The 19,601-nt window shown below is 37.8% G+C and overlaps 1 protein-coding gene across 6 annotated transcripts in view; it reads right to left on the bottom strand.

Annotated features, from left to right (window-relative positions):
• Positions 1–19,601, bottom strand: part of LOC127571044 (rho GTPase-activating protein 21-like) — a 228,031-nt gene that overhangs the window by 54,912 nt on the left and 153,518 nt on the right. For 5 of the 6 annotated variants that reach the window (XM_052017052.1, XM_052017051.1, XM_052017050.1 and 2 more), the window contains 3 exons: positions 9,825–9,917; positions 6,904–6,982; positions 4,175–4,229 (listed from right to left, as the gene is read on the bottom strand). In XM_052017052.1, the coding sequence (XP_051873012.1) occupies positions 4,175–4,229; positions 6,904–6,982; positions 9,825–9,917 (227 nt within the window). Of the gene's footprint in view, positions 1–379; positions 757–4,174; positions 4,230–6,903; positions 6,983–9,824; positions 9,918–19,601 lie in introns of those variants that run through there. The other variant, XM_052017056.1, reaches the window with a different exon arrangement.

Genomic DNA, 19,601 nt, shown 5'->3' with positions numbered 1-19,601 from the left:
ATCTTAAAATTCTAACACTTTCAATTTTAAAAGTTTACTGAAGAGTGCTGAATTTCCACCTGTAATCCAATTCACTGAAATACCTTTGCTTGTATTCTAATTTACCCAAGTATTAAGTAGAAGCAAGACTTTAAAAATTATATCCAATTCAGATTTGCAGAATTAAGTAAATAAACTAGTGTTATATTAACGGAAAGTTTAAAGTTCTCATGAAAGTGCCGAAATCCAAAGTAAACTTTAAATGACATCATCCTTTAATTTTAATCTAAACCAAAGTTGTCATAATATTAACACAATTTACACAGAAGTCTTAAATGGAAAAATACAGTATTACATAGCTTTACAATGAAAGTTCTTTAAGTACTCTCATCACACTCACCTCATGTTTCAAAGTTTGGTTCCTCTGAAAAACTGTTAAACTTAGTTCACCAAATTTTCTTTCTGATGCACAGGGAATCTCAGTAATCATTTTACAATCAAATTTATGGCAGAGACGTGACAACTTGATTTGTTCCTTTGTTCAAATATTCAGCATGATCACTTTGACCCATATTTATCCAAATTGAGTTAACATTAAAAAAACACTCTGCCCTGTTGTGAAAGCAATACAAACTCAAGGGTTCTTAATTCATTTAAGGTATAGGTTCAAATTACAAAATTTCCTGTTCAAATCCCAACATGCTCAGGCACAAACACTAACACTGTCCCACCCATCATGTCTGCAACAATAAAGGTCGTGTATGTAGCCATGACTACAGATCCAAGAGCATAGTATTTTAAAACTGGGAGAGGCTGTAAACTAGAACTGTGTTCATACTCAAATCGTGCTATTCATTAAACATTCAACAGCAAGAAGGAAGATTAAACAGCGCTCCGTGCTAACCTTGAAAAAACATGGGAAATTTTAACATCCAAAGATTTCAAATTTGACCCCAGCCTGACTACTACCAGCTTTAACATGAAGTGAGTCAAGAGGGGAGGAGCTACTTTCAGACTACAGCTTGCTCACTAAAATCAATTAAAGAAAAATGTAATTTGAGTGAAATTTTACTTCTAGACATGTGGAGGCCCAGATTCCTATACCTTGTGATTCTCAGAACATAAAAGGAGAAGAGCTGGATTTATCAAGTGCCATTATCAAAGCCTTGTATCAGGCACTTGGCATGTCAATCTAGATGGCTGTTGAGCAGGAAACCTTGTGAAGAATGTACAAGGCTTTCTGTGGAACTTGCATGGAGCCTCATATCCATGGTTTTCAAAAATCCTTCTTACGCCCCTTTCCAACTCAAGTAACTACTATTTTTTTTCACTCCCATGCATTTTAAAAGGTTTGCTTAAATGTGCAATTTTCCTTTACTACATTAGAATTCAGGAACACAAGAAATTAGGGCAGCACAAGACCACCTGGCCCACAAAGAGTGTTCTGCCATTCATCAAGTTTATTGCTGATCTACCTCACAGTACTCTCGCATATCTCTCGCTTCCTTTTTTATCCAGAAATCTATCAATCTCAGTTTTGAATGAACGATGACTGAGCCTCCAAAGCCCTCCAGGATAGAGGATTCCAAAGGATCACTTCCCTCCGAGTGAAGAAATCTTTCCTCATCTCACTCCTGAATGGTCTACCTTTTATTCTCAACTGTGCCCTCTCGTGCCAGTCAGAGGAAACATCCTTCCTCATCTAACCTATCAAGCCCTTTAACAACTGTACAAGTTTCAATTGGATCTCATTTCATTTTTCAAAACGCAGCAGAATACAGTACGCTGACTTATTATTATTCATAAGGGATAGGGGCACAGACTTCCTGCAGGTAACGATTAAAACCAGGCAAACCATTAAGTTCCTGGCAATGACACAACGGCTGCAATGATGAGTAGTGAGCAAGCCTCTATGAATAGAACTGCTGCACAAGTTTTGGCTTATCAAAATAGGGCAAAATATACAAGCATCCCTAATCCTGGCTGCTATCCTACTCATGTTTCTGACAAACCCCCCACCCCATGTTCCCAATCCCAACCTCTGGACCTCAGCTTTGGCCAGAATCCACCCTGCTCACCTGACTCCCAGTGCTCCTGGTCAGGATGCCGACCCTAGCTCTGGCCACATACCAATTATTTATATTTCACTACTTGCAAGCACAAGACATCAAATGTAATCTATCTCATGGCAAGCAAGATTCACTGGACACCACAGGACAGGGCTGTGGTGGAATGCGCTATATTTACCAACACTCCCTCTAATACACAGTGGAAAGTAAGTCAGCTGATAACGAAGACTTAGTGTACCAGTCTACTTGATTTCTCCTCATACAGTAAACCAGTTATCTCTGGAAACAGTCTCATGAATCTTCATTTTGCTCTTTTTATGACAAGCACATCCTTTCTCAGATAAAACCATGCATAATACTCTAGGGGCAGTCTCTCTATAGACCTTATACATGTGCAATAAGACTCCCTTACTCCTTATGCAAGCTTAGGAAAATTTAAAATAGATTCCTCCAGCAATCTTACCAGTGCTGCAAGGACCTCTTAAAATCGAAGGGCAAAGGTATTACAACAAGGTTAAAAGGAGTAACAGTTAAAATGAAGTAAAAGTAGAAACTGGTTGATTCATACAGAGACAGAATTATTTTGTCACACTGAAGCTGGCTACAAGAAGCTATAAATACGTCTACTCTGACTTCTTTGAATAATATCACTGAGGCAAAGAGCAGTGAATAATAGTGCTGTATAACAGCACATAGCCAGCTTATTGTCATAAATGTTTAGTTCAGAAAGCATACTCTATCCATGGCCAATGATACATTTTTTTGCTGTACCTCCAGAGTTTTTCCATAGATTTCACTGCTTCCCTTTAATCTAGATTACTCATCTCTTTCAGTTCCTGGTATCACTGCTCTTTAATGACGAAATGAAATGCTTCATTATACAAATATGCTAACATTCCAAGCAGCTACTTTGTCATTATAAATCACTGAATTAGGAAAATAACATAACCAAAATATCCTTGCCACGTGATTCCTTTCCTTTCTTAACTCATTTTCTGCAATAACTGATCTTACTTGACTATGAAATACAGATTTATACAACAGACAAATGTACAAAGATTTAAAAGCTTGTTACTTTGAAAACAAACTATTTAATTTATTCTAATTATTTAATTTGTATATCACTTTCACTTTGATCAAAAAGGAATTAATAACACACAACATAAGCATTTAACAAAGCCAGCTTTAACACAAGAGATGCAAGAGTTTCATAAGATAAGATAAAATATCTTTTATTAGTCACATGTACATCGAAACACACAGTGAAATGCATCTTTTGCGTAGAGTGTTCTGGGGGCAGCCCGCAAGTGTCGCCACGCTTCCGGCACCAACATAGCATGCCCACAACTTCCTAACATGTACATCTTTGGAATGTGGGAGGAAACCCATGCAGACACAGGGAAAATGTACAAACTCCTTACAGACAGTGGCCGGATTTGAATCCAGGTCACTGGCGCTGTAAAGCGTTACGCTAACCATTGTGAGAACAAGAAAGGCAATTTTTTTTTGCTTTTCTAGAACTAGATAGTTTATTTTTAAAAAGATGTTCTAATTTTTCAGTTGTAGATGTAGTTTATCAGTCCCACAAGTCTTTGTAATCTTGAATCCTGGTACTGCAAGTTTCTAAATGTGTGTAATAGTCAAATAAAGTGAATAAATCTTTGACAATTCAAAATATTGTTGCCAGTTCTCTCCATTTTATGGAAAGTCCAGCAGCTGAAAACAGGTCTCAGGGAGTACCGAGTGAGCAAGCTAACTGCTCCATTATTGATCAATCTTGCCATAAAGAGCAGACAAAAATGTGCCACTAGTCTAAGTTCCCATGTGCATCAGAATATTTTGCAGTAACTGAATATACAGAAAATGGAAGCACAAAATATTAGTTTCAGTGTATAACTCTGCAGATATAACTTAGATAAAGCTTTGCTACAACTGGAATGTAAAATTGAACTTTTGATAGTCAAATAAATACATAAATAATGGTGAAGACATTGTTTGTTAAACTTGAGAACAATTACGACTGAGAAGCTGAATAACGTGCTTGATCTGACAGCAGCAAAACCAAATAATTGTTCTTTTAACATAATTTACCCTGTAAGCAACAAGGTGAACACCAAGAAACTTACCAGCTGCAAGATGTCTTCATCTTTTGGCATAACACAAAGCTCCAGGACAGAATCACTGTAAAACAGGATAAATAGATTTATTCATTATCTGTTTACCATTAATAACCACAAAATGTTATACTGTCCAACAAATGAACTTGTGAAAATCAATTCTAATCCTCACCTTTCAGCTTCAATATGCTCAACCATCAATATGTTAAAAAGTGAGTAACTTCCACATACAGTTGACTCACCTGCTGGAGGAGCTCAGTGGGTCAAGCAGCATCTGTGGAGGTAAAGGGATAGTCGACATTTTGGATCAAGAGGATTGAGAGTGTAGAGGGGATAGTGCCAGTGGAAAGAGGCGAGAAGGAGGGGTGAGGCAGGGGCTGGCAGGTGATAGGTGGAATGAGAAGGGGGATGATGGGCAGATAGAATCAGGCTAGGGGTGGAGTGAAGTCAGGAGATAGTAGTTGGTGGGTGATAAGTAGAGACTTGTAAGAAAAGAGAAAAATGTGGCAGCGAATGGAGCCAATTTTTTTTGGGGGGGGGGGAGGCTGGGGGAGGAGAGAAGAGGGGTAGAAACAGAGAGTGGAAGGTGATGTGGAAATATGAGGCTGCAGATTCTGGAATCTGATAAATAAGGAAGGTGATAAGTTGAACCAGATAAGCGAGGGACAAGGGGCAGGTGGAACCAGTTGGGAGAAGGGTTAGGGGAACCAGAAGGTGTAGTGTGTGGGTGATAGGCAGATGGATCCAGGTGGGGCAAGGGAACCAGGAGGAGGAGAGAGAAAGGAGCACAGGGAGTGTGCATTACGTGAAGCTGGAAATTTCAATGTTCATACCACAGAACACAATGTAGAGGTTATGGAGAGTTAAGAGCACTTAAGGGGGGCCTCCACTTGTCTCTCAATGATGAGCTGTAAAGGTTGTGGCAGTGGACATCCATGAAGTCTTGGAGTGTCTGATTGTCAGATAGCTACCTTCAACAAGGTCACCAACTAGCTGTTACAGATTCAAGTCACAGACAGGCACATGACAGACAACACTCACACATGCTGACATGATACAAGCAGCAACTGAAAAATGAATATGCTCTTAATTATCACTTAAAATTCTTATGCTGATTATTCTACTTAATGTCTTTAATCCATCACAGGATTATCAAGTGTAGTGCAGGAAGTCATCCAAAATAGTGAAATCAATTAATATGTGGAGGTTTTGGAAAGGGTACCAAAGAGGTTTACCAGAATGCTGCCTGGATTAGAGGGCATGAGCTATAAAAGGAGAGGTTGGACAAACTTGGGTTGTTTTCTCTGGAGGGTCAGTGGCTGAGGGGAGACCTGATAGAAGTTTATAACATTATAAAAGGCATAGATTGGATAGACAGTCAGAATCTTTTTCCAAAGGTAGAAATGTCAAATACTAGAGGACATACATTTAAAGCAAGAGGGGGAAAGTTTAAAGGAGATGTAGTAAACAGACAGTGATTGATGCTCAGAACTGGCTGCCAAGGGTAGTGGTCGAAGTAGATATGATTGTTGCATTTAAGAGACTTTTAGGTAGACACATGAATATTGATCATCTGCAGACAGAAGGGATTTAGTTTAATTCGACATCACCTTTGGCATAGACATCATGGGCTGAAGGGCCTGTTACTGTGCTGTACTGTTTTATGTTCTAACTCAAAGAAAGTTACTCCCTCTGAGCACTTACTACCTTAGGACTCCAGCAGATTATGCATCAAGATCAGATGTTCACACTATGCAAGGATGAGGAAGGTAGATAGTTTGGTTTTCACTTGGTGACTCACATATCACACGTAAACATAATCAAGTAGAGGGGCCAGCAAAAGTAGTGAACAGTCTGCATCCACAGGATACTTCAAGCTTCCATCAACTGAAAGAATGTTTTGCTACTGACAACAGAATACATTACCAGAGAGATCGGAGGAATATTATTAACAAGATTTGGAAGGCATTTGCCCATGAATAGAATGGCCTTATGCATGTGCAAAAATGCAGCAATCAAATAATGCAAATAGATCTTCAAAGGCAAGTTAAATGGGTTATATGATACCCTAGTCTTGACCATTCAATGGCCCACTGACTTACAGCAAATTCCTCTTCGGCTCATTGATAGTAGGGAGAACCACAAGAGCAATAATTGATAAAGGGGGACATGGAAGTAAGGACTCAACTCAAGGTGCTCACTTCTCACCAGTTTGTTCCCATGCTCTGTGCTACATGGTGGTTTTGTCCCAATGGCAGATTCTATTTCTGCACTGATGTAGGTGAAGCAAGAAGGGGACAGGAATCAAATGAGGACGGTCATAACATTTACGTTAGTACATGCTGAAATTAAACATTTACAAGCAATGGTCATCTTCAAATTGCTATGGAATGCCAGTAACATTAATTTTTACCACTGAACTCTAAAACAGTAGGAAACATCAAATACTGAATCAGCAACTGCAATTCTGAGAATTTGCTTCTCTTTACAACTATTACAAAAATTCCTTTATTATTAGGATAGACAGTTATAATCCTCAATTTAATCGGATGTACTATGCCCAGACAAAATGTCCAAGAGACAAGTTTCCTTTATCATGTGGTAAGATACCGAACTAGTTAAACATTAAAATAAACAAACAATTCACGTGAGTTTCTAATTAAACATCAGGCCAGGATTGCTAACCCATAATAGATGTATCAATATAGTTGTTTACAGAAATAAAGTTGCATTCATACCTTTCCTGAATCAAGGCTATAACTTGAGAATACGTTTTCCCAATAATGCTTTCCCCATTTACTTTGACAATCCGATCACCTGAGTTATAGAAAGAAAAGATTTCAGTGCAAGATTGATTATGGAAAACAACAGAAACTATATCAAATCATGATCCTTTTTCAGTCCTGCAACTATTCAAAATTATATGAAAATTGCAGAATATTGGATAGATGATTTTTAAATACCAACTCATTTTCTGACAAAGTAATTTTTATTTTCATATGAGAAATGATAGTTAAGCAGTTTCTGTGCTATTAGCCAAAGTAATGTGTTTTATTTATAGCAATTGCACTTTGCTTCACTACTTTCTTTTGCTATAAACTAGCTTGTTTCTTTCAGTGTATTTCTTATTTAACCTTAATTTCAACCTTAGTCAATTCTGGTTAAACTATCATTCACTTGGAGTAAAATTTCTACTTCAATAGCAACAGAATTTTCTATATATTTGGTTGATATACAATCAATATTGGAGGAATTTTAGTTTGGGGACAATTGACAAATTGTACAGGTTTTCATTCTGAATAAACTTTCAAGATTCCAGTTAAATTTATTTGCAAAATAAACAAAAAATCTCTTTGATCAACCAGTTTAATTGTATCATAAGAGAACTGATGTACTTGAGAGTGATAAACTACTTCAGCTTTTATTGGTGCAGCTGAGAAGTTTATTGTAAACAAACATCAAAAACTTGTACATTCACTGTGAATTACCTTGACTTTAGTCACCACCAGCTAGAAAAACTACACTAGACCTGACAATTTTGGCAAGCTTCAATGGAGCACACCAGTTAGTTTTTCATTAAACTACATATAACGTAAATACAAACTACAAATTTCATACACAAATCTGAACAAATACAAATTTTATTCCACCTCCTACTCTGAATAAAATCTATAAACTCTGAGTTGTCTGAAACAAAAAATGGTTTAGGTGGGTGGAGATTGGGGGAGGGTGGGGGGGGGGGTGGTCATGCTTACACACCAGGGCACGTTGATATCAAGAAGGAGGCAGTGTTGGGTCTTTTGAAGAACATTAAGTGGATGTCCCCAGGGCCTGATGGGATCTATTCCAGGTTATTGAGAGGCAAGAGAGCATTTTGCTCAGGCTTTGACAGAGATCTTTGTATCCTCTTTAGCCAAAAGTGAGGTCTCAGAAGGCTAGAGAATACCCAAAGTTGTTCCTATGTTTAAGGGCAATAGGATTAATACAGCAAATTATAGTCTGATGAGCCTCAAGTCAGTGGTAGGGAAATTACTGGAATAAATTCTTAGGGACAAGATCTACTCACAATCTAGAAAGACTTACTGGGGATGGTCAGCATGGCTTTGTGCAGGGGAGGTCACATCTTACAAACCTGATTGCGTTTTTTGAAGAGGTCACAAAGGTGATCAATGAGGGTTGGGCAGTGGATGTTGTCTACATGGATTTTAGTCAAGCTTTTGATAAGGTGCCTGATAGTAGGCTGATCCAGAAGATTAAGGCACATAGGATCCATGAAGAGTTGCTAGACTGATTTCAAAATTGGCTTGGCCATAGAAGACAGGGTGTAGTAGTGGTGGAGGAGTGTTATTCTGACTGGAGGTGGATTTGTGCAGTGATTTATTTTGTTTGTGATGTGTGTGCGTGTGTGTGTCATATATATATATATAGATACACACACACACATATATATATATACACACACACACATACATACACACGTATAATATATATACACATAAATAAACATGAATAATTTACTCTGTAGAGGCATGAAAATTGCTGGAGTTATGGATAGTGAGTAAGGTTGTCAAAGGACCAGTTGGAAATATGGGCAGAAAAACAAGGGATAGAGTTTAAATCGGACAAGTGTAAGGTATTGCAATCGGGAGGTCAAATACAAGAGGAAAGTATTCAGTGGCAGGACCCTTAGGAGCATTGATTACAAAAGGATCTTGAGATGCAAGTCCCAGAAAGTGGCAACACAAGTGGATAGGGTGATAAAGGTACCATACGGCATACTCGTCTTCATTGGTCAGGGCACTGAGTACAAAAGTCAGGAAATGATGTTGCAGCTGTATAATACTTTGGTTAGGTCACAGCTGGAATATTGTGTGCACTTCTGGTCGCCACATTACAGGAAGGATGTGGTGCAGATGAGGTTCATGAGGATATTGCCTGGATTAGAGAGTATTAGGTTGGATAAACTTGGATTGTTTTCTCTGGACTGTCAGAGACTGGGGGGGGGGGCGACCTGATAAAAGTCCTTAAGATTACAAGAGGCATGGATAGAATAGATAGAGTCTGTTTCCCCAGGGGTGGAAATGTCAATACTAGAGGGCATAGCTTTAAGATGAGAGGGACAGTGGGTGTGGGGGGTGGAGTTTAAAGGAGATTTAAGTTTCTTTTTTTAAAAAAAAGTGGTAGGTGCCTGGAACACACTGCCATGGGAGGTGGTGTAAGCAAATACAATAGCAACGTTTAAGAGGCATTTAGACCAGTACATGAACAGGCAGAGAATTGAGGAATATGGAGCATGTGCAGGCAGATAGGATTAGTTTAAATTAGCCTGTTCCTGTCCTGTTCCATGTTCTATACAAGTATGAGCAGGAACATTAGATTTCAGTTACCGTACTTGAGTGAGTCTTTTATATAGATCATTTTTCCATCTGTACCTCCTCAATATCACTAATGAGATTTAAGTGTATTTAATTAAACTATTACAGAGCTTGTACTTCTGTGGAGACATTTTTAATAAAATGTCGTATTTAAAACATTCTGTAAATGTAAACATGGCTTCAATACTCACCGACATAATGTATATAAAAAAAAGTCAAAGCAAAATACTTTACATAACTGTGAAGTCTAAGTAACAATACAGAAAAAATAACCAAATTAGTACCTGTACATAACCCAGCTCCATGTGCTGGTCCACCTTCCTTAACCTGCTTAACAAAGATGGTATCCATTGGCTCCAATTTGCCTCTGGTTTGTGCTGTAAAATGCAAGTAGACATGAATTTATTCAAAAATGGGGAATTGATTCACACTTAATTCTGATAATCTGGTTAACTCCAATTCATATCCATTTGTGTATGTGTAGAAGTGATTAATTAGATGTTGGCAAAATTCTAGTAAAAGGTTATAAAACGGGTTCAAAAAGCTTCTAGAAGCAGAGCATGTTGCACTATTCATCAAGATCTTGGCTAATTTTCTAACTCAGTGCATTTTTCAGCACTCTCCCATATCCTTTTATTCCCTTAATATTCAGAAATCTATCAATCCCTGTTTTGATTGAACTCAATGACTGAGAATCCATAGCCTTCTGCGGTAGTGAATTCCAAATATTCACCACCCTCAGAGAAGTAGTTACTTCTCATCTTGGCAGTAAATAGCCTTCCCCTTATTCTCAAACCATCCTGGACTCCTCAGCCAAGGAAAACATCTTCCCTGCACCCAGCCTGTCAATGACCGCAAGACTTGCATATTTCAATGTGATCTCCTCTCATTATTCTAAAGTTTGGAGAATAAAGGCCTGGTCTAAATAACCTCTCCTCATACTGCAAACCCATTATCTCTGGAATTGATCCAATGAATCCTCAGTGCACTTCCACGACGTCAAGTACATCCTTTCTTAGGTAAAGTGATCAAAATTGTACACAATATTCCAGGCAGAGTGTCACCAAGGACTTCTACAAGTGGAATAAGACGTCCTTTCTTCTGTATTCAAATCCTATTTTACTATTAAATCCGTACTATTTAATTGTTTGCTCCATTGCTGCACTTGGATATTAAATTTCAACAACCCAAGTAGACAAGCACCCCTAGATTTCTTTGAACACCAACTTATCATCATTTAATAATAACTCACTTTTCTGTTTTGTGTATCAAAACAAGACAACACTCACATTTATATTTTATATTATATTCCTTCTATGTTTTGCCCACTCAATCAACTTGTCAATACCCCTTGAAACCTCTTTATCACCTCCTCCTTTAGCATAAATATGCTTCAATCAGTTTTAAATGTCTATTATCAGAGACAACTTGGTGCAGTTGAAAAGGGCTTTGACAGTACAAGTTGTCTAAAGGCCATCAGGTGGTCTTGGGGTGAGTGGAGGATATGGGTGCCTCTCTGGTTCTTCCACTCAAAGCAAAGGCTGCTAGTAGGCCTAGAGAAACAAAGGACTGCAGATGCTGGAATCTAGATGAAAAACACTATGATGCTGGAGGAACTCAGCAGGACAGGCAGCATCCGTGCAGAAAAGCAGGCAGTCAATGTTTTGGGTCAGGACCCTTCTTCAGGACTGAAGATAGGAGAAGGGGAAGCCTAATATATAGGAAGGAAAAGCAGAGCAGTGATAGGTGGACAAAAGAGGGGAGGTGGGGTGGGCACAAGGTGGTGATAAGTAGATGAGGGTAAGAGATATTGATAGGCTGCCTATAGTCAGCTACAAATAATTATTGAAAACAAAGACAGGTACAAGACTTAAACTAGTTGCCATTAGGAGAAGGACTACTAAACTTCCTTTAAGGTCAAGATTCCATTAATCAACTTGACTGATTTTTGGCATCACGTTTGGGGAGGAGCTAGCAGGAGGAGCTCTGAAGGAGGAATAAAGTGGAAGGACTGAAAACTTAGTTGCAGGTGAAAAGATAAATGTCAAGAATCAGGGCTGGGAAATCACAGAAACAAAAATACTGTCAGCAGCCAATTTTCAGGAAGGGGACAATAAAGAGCTGGTGGAGCATACAGACATATATAAACTCAAATGCTTTGGGGGAAAATTGTACATAACTTCTTAGCTTTTTAAAACAGGCTCAGTGACAAAAGCAACACAGCAGCACCATGAAGTACACACAGAAGATGTTAGCTGTTACCTTATTGTTTGAAATCAGTGTTTCACATACATCAATGAAAATTCTTACATTTGCATGCAGTGTTAGTCTAAGTCTTATTTCCTGTTGTCATAGCTTGTTTTCTGTTAAAACCACATCTCTTTAGACTGAATCTGACTGGCCTGGGCTCACTGCTTGATATCACCAACCACCACCAGTCTCCTGAAGTCCATTCTTATCACGTAGAGATGCATAGGGCCTATCTTGCCAACCTGAAGCCTCCGGTACAAAGACATGGCCTGAGTGAGACTAGGCCTGCAAGAACACACCATGGAAGTCCCCTCCACAAAAGCTCCTGAATACATTGCATGAACAATATTTGCTTCCCAAAGTTGCTTTTTGAGAGAATTTGTTTACACACATAACTTTGGGATACATTTTGAGATGTCATGAAATTGAATTTCAAAAGTATATATTTTGTTTAATAACAAAATAAAAAAACTAAACCAAAATAACCAACTAATCTTCCCTTATTACCAGAGCCCTGACCACAGTGAACTCACATTGAGGGTCACACTTCTATATCAGCTCTAACCTGACTAAAATAATGGGGAATATCAGCAAGGTGGAGCTCCACTGACCTCAGATAACAGATCAAACTGATAGACGCAGTGTGGAATCCATCAGCAAGTTTTGGACTTCCACATTTTGCAGCACGTGCTGAGGTTTTGGATAACTGCATCTAAAACAGGTAAATACAGTACAGAGAGCAATATCCAGGGCATTTGGCTTGCCTTCAGCAATGCAGATTCATGTACTGGCCACTAGGTGATGGTGTAGACCCAATTTCTTATCTTTCAGTTGCATCATTTTCTTTTTCAGTTCTCTGATTTGATTATTTCTTTTTATGTAATTTTATTTCTATTCATTCCTGACTCCTCCTTCTTTGCTTTTTGCAACTGACAACCTTTCCTCCCTTCCTCCAATCACAATCTTAACAGATCTATGGGCATTCAGGAAATTAAAAGTAGAATTGTGCTCAATACCAGGCTTGTTAACTCAATTATTAAAAGAACTGGACCACATTCCATTCAACATTTGAGCTTTCGCAAGTGAATGGAGACCAAGGCAGATGGGTTTGTGTAGAATACAACAAAGACACAGAATGCAAATACTTCAGTTCAGAAATCAGAAAATTCAAATGGACACCCTTTGGCAAGAACCTCACAATTACCATGACAGAGAAGACTTAAAATGAGCAAAAATAAATGCAGACACTGGAAATCTGAAATAAAAAACGAGAATGCTCGCAACACTCAGCAGATCAGGTAGCACATGGGGAAAGAGAAACAAAAGAAGTAATAAAACCATGTAGTTTTAAGTTCCAGAGAAGATGGGGAGGAATGGATAGATTTTGGCCAGGGACACCATGGGGATAGGTCGCATAAGGTCACCCAGTCAAGGGCAGTTTAGAGAGTGAGAATACAAACAAAGAAACAAAAAGTAGTGAAATGCATGGCAGTAAGATTTACCCAGCCAGTTAGAGTGTGGTAATGGAGAGAGAACAACTGAGCCAATATCACACATGAATGACTTACAGCTGAAGTGGCCAAAATGTTGACTCATTTATCTCTTTCCACAGATGCTACCTGGCCTGCAGAGTGTTTCCAGTATTTTTTTAATTTTAGTTGAGAATACTGACTTCAATAGAAAGTAGCAGCTGGTGACTTTTTTGTGTGCGAGACAGCAGAGTGCCACCAAAGGGGAAATAAAGATGCTTTCTCAAAGCAAAAATGTTGTTATAAACAAGGTCAGAAGGTAGTTGGGGAAGGGATGGAGAGGGCATGGTGGGCAGTGGTAGTGGATAGTGGGCAGGAGGAACATAACTCGATTACACTTGCCTCAGATTTTCTCTGGTAATTAATTTTCTTCCTTGTGGGACAATTAAAATTCTTCAGATAAAGTTTTGGTAAATGCCTTTGGGGAGGAGCAGTAGGTGGAGGAGAATGATGTATTATGCCTTCAAATACTTCTCATACAAAAGGTGTTGCTTGACCCCCCACAGGTATGAAGGGTCAAATGGCCTCATTCTACTTCATAACTTTTTAAAAAAATGATTCAATGAAGTAAACATTCTGGAGGTCAAATGCTGAGAGGTGCTCACCCTCGATACAATACATGAACAACATTTGCTTCCCAAAAGTTCTCGTTTTGAGAGAACTTGTTTTCAGATAACAGTCTAATGTTGGTAGAAATGCTACTTCAGGAAATGCCATTAGAAATTAAAATAAAAAAAATGCTTGTAACTGTCAGTAAGTTTGTCGAGAGAGAGGAACTCAAGCATTTTCTGTGCTTGCTTCAGATTTTCAGCTTCTATAATATAATGCTTTGGTTTAGTTGCTTTAAAAAAATCTTGTATTATGCACTTCAACCGCTAAAGGTCTGCTGTGACCAAAGAAAAAAAACAATATGCAGTAAATGCAATGTTATCTAGTATTTTACAATTGCCAAACTTTAGTCACCAGTATTTCAAAAGGGACTAGCTGGGCTGATGAGGGGCTGTGCAGTGCTGAAGGTGCAGCTGAGCAGTAGGGAGGGCAGAGCTAAGGGAACAGCTGGGCAGAAGGGAGGGGCTGCACCAACTCTCGATTTATCAGTATATTTGATTAACTGGCACCTGACAAGTCACAAAGCTTTTACTATATGCTATTTGTTGTAACTTACATTAGCTTTACTCCTCCGTTATGACAATGCACTTTGGTACAACTGAGAAGTCAAGAAACTGAACTCCAGAAGTATCTGGCTATTTCTGGCTTGGCAGCAGTATCCGGCCATGAAAGCTACTGGACTCTTAAATAATGTCTAACTGGCACAATAAAATGTTTTATGGAAAGAAACTAAATGCTCTTACCCAATCCTGCCAATAGGTGACTCTAGTTCCACACTACATAGTTGTTTCTTAATATCCTCAGGGTAAATAGAATATCCAATAAATAATAAATGGATTGTTAGGATTGGCTATACTTAACATAATATACTAGAACCTACAACAAAGCCTTCCTACTCAAGGCTTGCATAAAATTGCTCAAATTAATTTTATGTTCAACACTGAACCTCCTCTTCAATAATGAAATTACAACCCTGGCCTTTTTCTGATCATCACCCAAAAAAATTATTCACCATTTATTGGTCAGATCATAAATTACTCTGGCACATATCCCAGATAACAAACAGATCTCTTTCTTGTAAGCATTATCAAACTATCCAAGTCTTCATATTTGAAGCTTTCCAAAGTGTAATCATTGAATAATGATTTAAATGGAAGATATTCAATCACTTTTCAACAAATTCAGAATTTTAGTTTTAGCATGCTCACCTCAACCTCTGAGCATATTGGTCCAAAATCAAGTATATACAGTAACTGTGTTCACCATTATCTGTCAGTCATTTAAACTATTTTTCCCTCTCAGTAGTTAGTGGAATTAAAATCATGTAAAATGTCTCTCAATGAAAGCAATTTGAAATTTGAATTCGACCTAATTTAAGGAGGTCACTGCAATAATTGGACAATCCAAACCTCATACTAAATGAACATCTTACTCAAGAAATTACTACAGAATCTGGAAACAAATGTTTCTGCGATATGGATTAGCATATTTACAAACTATTCATAGGCAGTCCCTCACGGTTGAGGATGACTTGCTTCTAGTTCTGAAGGCTGATAAGGTCTATTCACAACCTGCATTTTCTGCCAGAGGTATGGCAGAGGTGCTTGACAGTGTGGTTAAGTTCTCTTCTCCTTCTTCTGCTTGGCATTTACATGCTCCTAAAAGGGACATGAGGCACTCAGTGCTCCCAGATGCTCCTTTTCCATTTTAAGCAATCACCAGCAAAGAATTCAGAGTGTAATTAGAGCCTGAATGCTGGGGATGTCAGCCAGGAAGATGTCACTAATGTTGGTTCATATATCCTACCAGTAAATTTGAAGGATTTTGCAAAGGCAACATTGGTGGTATCTCTCCAGTGTTCCAGAGTGCCTACTTAGGTAGCCCACATCACTGAAGTGTATACAAAGATAGGGCTACTGCTGCCCAATAGACTACAAGCTTAGTTCTGGGCTTCCAGTCTTGATGTTGAGACATTTCCTCAAAAGGCTGAAGACAGTGTTGATTTTTGTCATTAATGTCTGCCTTGACTGAGATGTGGTCCCTAAAATATATGAATTGTTCCATGTTAGCATGCAGTTAAAGCAAGTAATTATGAAAGCTAATGAAAAGTTCTCCTTTATCGTGCTGAAGATACAAGTAAGGAAATTTGGGTGCAACTTTAACGGGCACTGGTAGGACCCCAACAGTTTTCGTCTCCATATTTAAGGAAGGAGAAAGTGTTTTTGGAGGTAGTGGAGAGAAGGTTTACAAGATTGATTCCTAGAATGAAAGAATTGGCATAAAGAAAGGTTGAACAGGCTGGGCAATCATATGCTAGAATTATAGAAGAATGAAAGGTGATCTTATTGAAACATACAGAGTTCTGGAAGGAGTGACAGGGTGGATTCTTAAGGAACATTTCTCTACTGGGGGCATCCAGAACTCAGGGGCATAGTTTCAATTAAGGGGTTGCCCATGTTAAGTGGAGATGAGAAAGAATTACATCTCACAGAGGGTCATGAATCTTCGGTTAAAGCTCTACTACAGAGAGCTGTGGAAATAGAGTCATTGAACATTGGGAGAGGACAAGAAATTGGTTTGAGGCCCAGATTGCATTTTATTGAATGGGGGATCCATTTTGGGGAGGGGGTAGGTGGGTGGCCTACTCCTGCTCCAGTTTCTCGCTTTCTTATGGACAAGAACACAGTATATCGTAATAGAGTTTTGTATTCACTTAATGAAAGCTTTGTTTTTAGAATAGGTATTTTAATTTAATAATAAAGCCAATCTTGGTCAGGGTGACTAGAGACTTACATTGATCAATACCAGGTAAGTAAATTAAAAGGAACGATACAGTAGCGTAGTGGTTAGTGCGACACTATTACAGCACCAGCGATTGGGGTTCAATTCCCGTCACTGTCTGTAAGGAGTTTGTACGTTCTCCCGTGGTCTGTGGGGGTTTCTCCCGATGCTCCGGTTTCCTCCCACATTCCAAAGACGTACAGGTAGGTTAATTGGGTTTAAAAAAAAATGGGCGGCGCAGACTCGTTGGGCTGGAAGGGTCTGTTACCACGCTGTAAATAAAATTTGAAAAAAAATTTAAAAATTTAAATTTAAAAGAAAAACATTTCTACCAACTAGGCCAGTGGGGCATTTCTATCACAACTGCATGGAAATTGATGAGAATCTTTTCTGAAACAGCTTCAATTTATTGAACACAGGAGAATTCTCCTATGTGTTCCTTTTTTTTGATCCTCTCAAGATAATTCTGAATGAACTTCAATTGATTCCATTTTTTTATTCAGGAATAAAACTACAAGGATTCCAAGTCTATACATACTAAAAAATAGTATAAACACAAGTTTTTGAAGAACTTAAACTGGGTTTATATTGCTTATGTTTTAATAAAGCCCAGGATATTGACATTTAAACGCCAGCCCTCGGATTTCTAGCTACTGCATCTATTATCCACTATAAGTCTGCAAGCAGGAAATTAGAGTAAGCTTTGCATTGTAAATGCTTGAAACAATTTCATAGACAAAACAACCCTTGGAAATTTTGCCTGTGAAAAAGTAACTTTGGATTGCATGAACAATTGGACAGGGAAACAGCAAATAAGAATTTATATCGACAAAGGTAAATTAACATGCATTAGGCAAGAAGAGTCTACAAGAAAAATCCTGTAATAACTCCTGTAAGTACAAGGACGAGAACTCCTGTAAATAAAAATTGGGTAGCTCAGAAAGAAAGTAACTATAGCTTCAGTACTTTCCGTTTAGACAGTGCCTTTTGATTTGGCAAAATAAATGTTCTGTATTTTCATAACCACACTGACTTTAAAATTTATTTTGAAATTTATTTTTTTTTAATTCTCCAATTCCTTCTTAGACCATGCATATCGCAACTTGTAGATGGGTTATATTTAGGTAAAATCTATATTCTACTGAAAATCTCACTTACTGAACTGCAACAAATATCACAGAAGTAGGAATCTTACAGTTACAGCAGCAATCTACCACTGATTAGTACAACTTCAAAAGATATTGGAAACTTCTTGCATGCTGGATAATTTATTTATCACTGAATTGCTGTATCACATGTTTAGGTTACATCTCAAACTCAAACAGTCACCAGAGATGAAAATGTTAAATCAATTACTTCCCAAATTTAAATTAAAACTGCAGCTGAAATGTGTATTCATTGTGGTTTAAATCAAAAGCAAATTATTGTGCATGCTTGGTAGGTCAAGTTCTGCAAAAATCAAAATTTAACACATTACTTCATATTCATAAGCAATTCTCGTAGAGCGAAATTCTGTTCAGAAAGTTTCATTTTTATTACAGACCAAGCTGTATTATTTATTAAAAGAGCCAGAATATGAGATAAGATATTAAAAATAAATCTTTAAGTGTTCACTAAACTACTGCAGTAGTCAATTCCAAGGTGCAAGTTTGAATGATTCAGAAATTGTAATACATTATTTGAATCACCTGAGTTGTTGCTTGTGTAATTTACGTACTGAGTTACCCACATACACACAAATCAGCTCAAATGCAATCTTTTTCAAATAAGAGATAGATAGAAATAATTTAATAACCCTGTAGCATAAGCATGTGCAGATATGACAATTATAATGCTTGAGGCACTGCAATTTTAAGACCTATTTTACTCAGACTACATGATCAGTTTACAAACCAAGGAGCAAATTATATACACCTACTTCATAGATTCAACTACAGAAAAAAAAATTATCAAGGAAAAGAAGTTCTTAATCTAACAAGTTCAAGCTAAATCCAACTGGTTACTATAATTCTGCCTAAACATGGAATATGAATAATCTCTAAAGGGCAGCTAATTTTCTATTCCATGCAGTACTTGAATACCCGTGAACAAAGGAAATAACCTCTGTGATAAGGTGATTTCTTTTTCTTTTATGAAAGTTTCTTGTACCTGTGAGAAGACAAAATAACCTGTGACAGGACAATATATATATATATTCATTCCAAAAGTGGTTAGATTACTGCTTTTCGAAGAGTTACTGCAATCAAACGTTATGTAATTTGTGCCACTAAGGATGGAATTTAAAAACAAACAAGAACAAAACAAAAATCAATCCAGAGGAGGCAATTTGCACTGAAGTTAAAAAAAAACATACTTTTTAGTCGAGCTAGTTTTAAAGAGAATAAAAAAAGAGGGTAAATAAAATCTGTGCTGACCTGAAACATCATCACGTGTAATGTAACCACTGAATAAAAGTCCTGACAACAAATGGTGTAACAATATTTTACAACCACATAGAGAAGAGCATAAAGAATGCTGCCAAAATTACAGAGGGTACCTGTTACTACATAAGAATGCAGATTTTCCAGCTGATGAAGCATACAAAAATATAATTTTCTACCATTAGCTATTTGTATTTTCAAGAGACCTGTGCATTTCCTGGATATATTAAACACTGCAAGTTTTGAATGTTACAAAGATTAATGTATTAATAAAATGAAGTACTTTTGAAGCTCCTACAAAATGAGAAAGTGACCATAATCAAAGACCCCACCCACCCGGAACATTCTCTCTTCTCTCCTCTTCCATCCGGTAGAAGATACAGGAGCCTGAAGGCATGTACCACCAGACTTAAGGACAGCTTCTACCCCACTGTGATAAGACTATTGAACAGTTCCCTTATACAGTGAGATG

Source organism: Pristis pectinata, chromosome 5 (genome assembly GCF_009764475.1).
Source record: "Pristis pectinata isolate sPriPec2 chromosome 5, sPriPec2.1.pri, whole genome shotgun sequence".
Lineage (NCBI taxonomy): Eukaryota > Metazoa > Chordata > Chondrichthyes > Rhinopristiformes > Pristidae > Pristis > Pristis pectinata.
The sequence above is the reverse complement of the archived record's forward strand: the minus strand, read 5'-3'. Positions and strand labels throughout refer to the sequence as shown.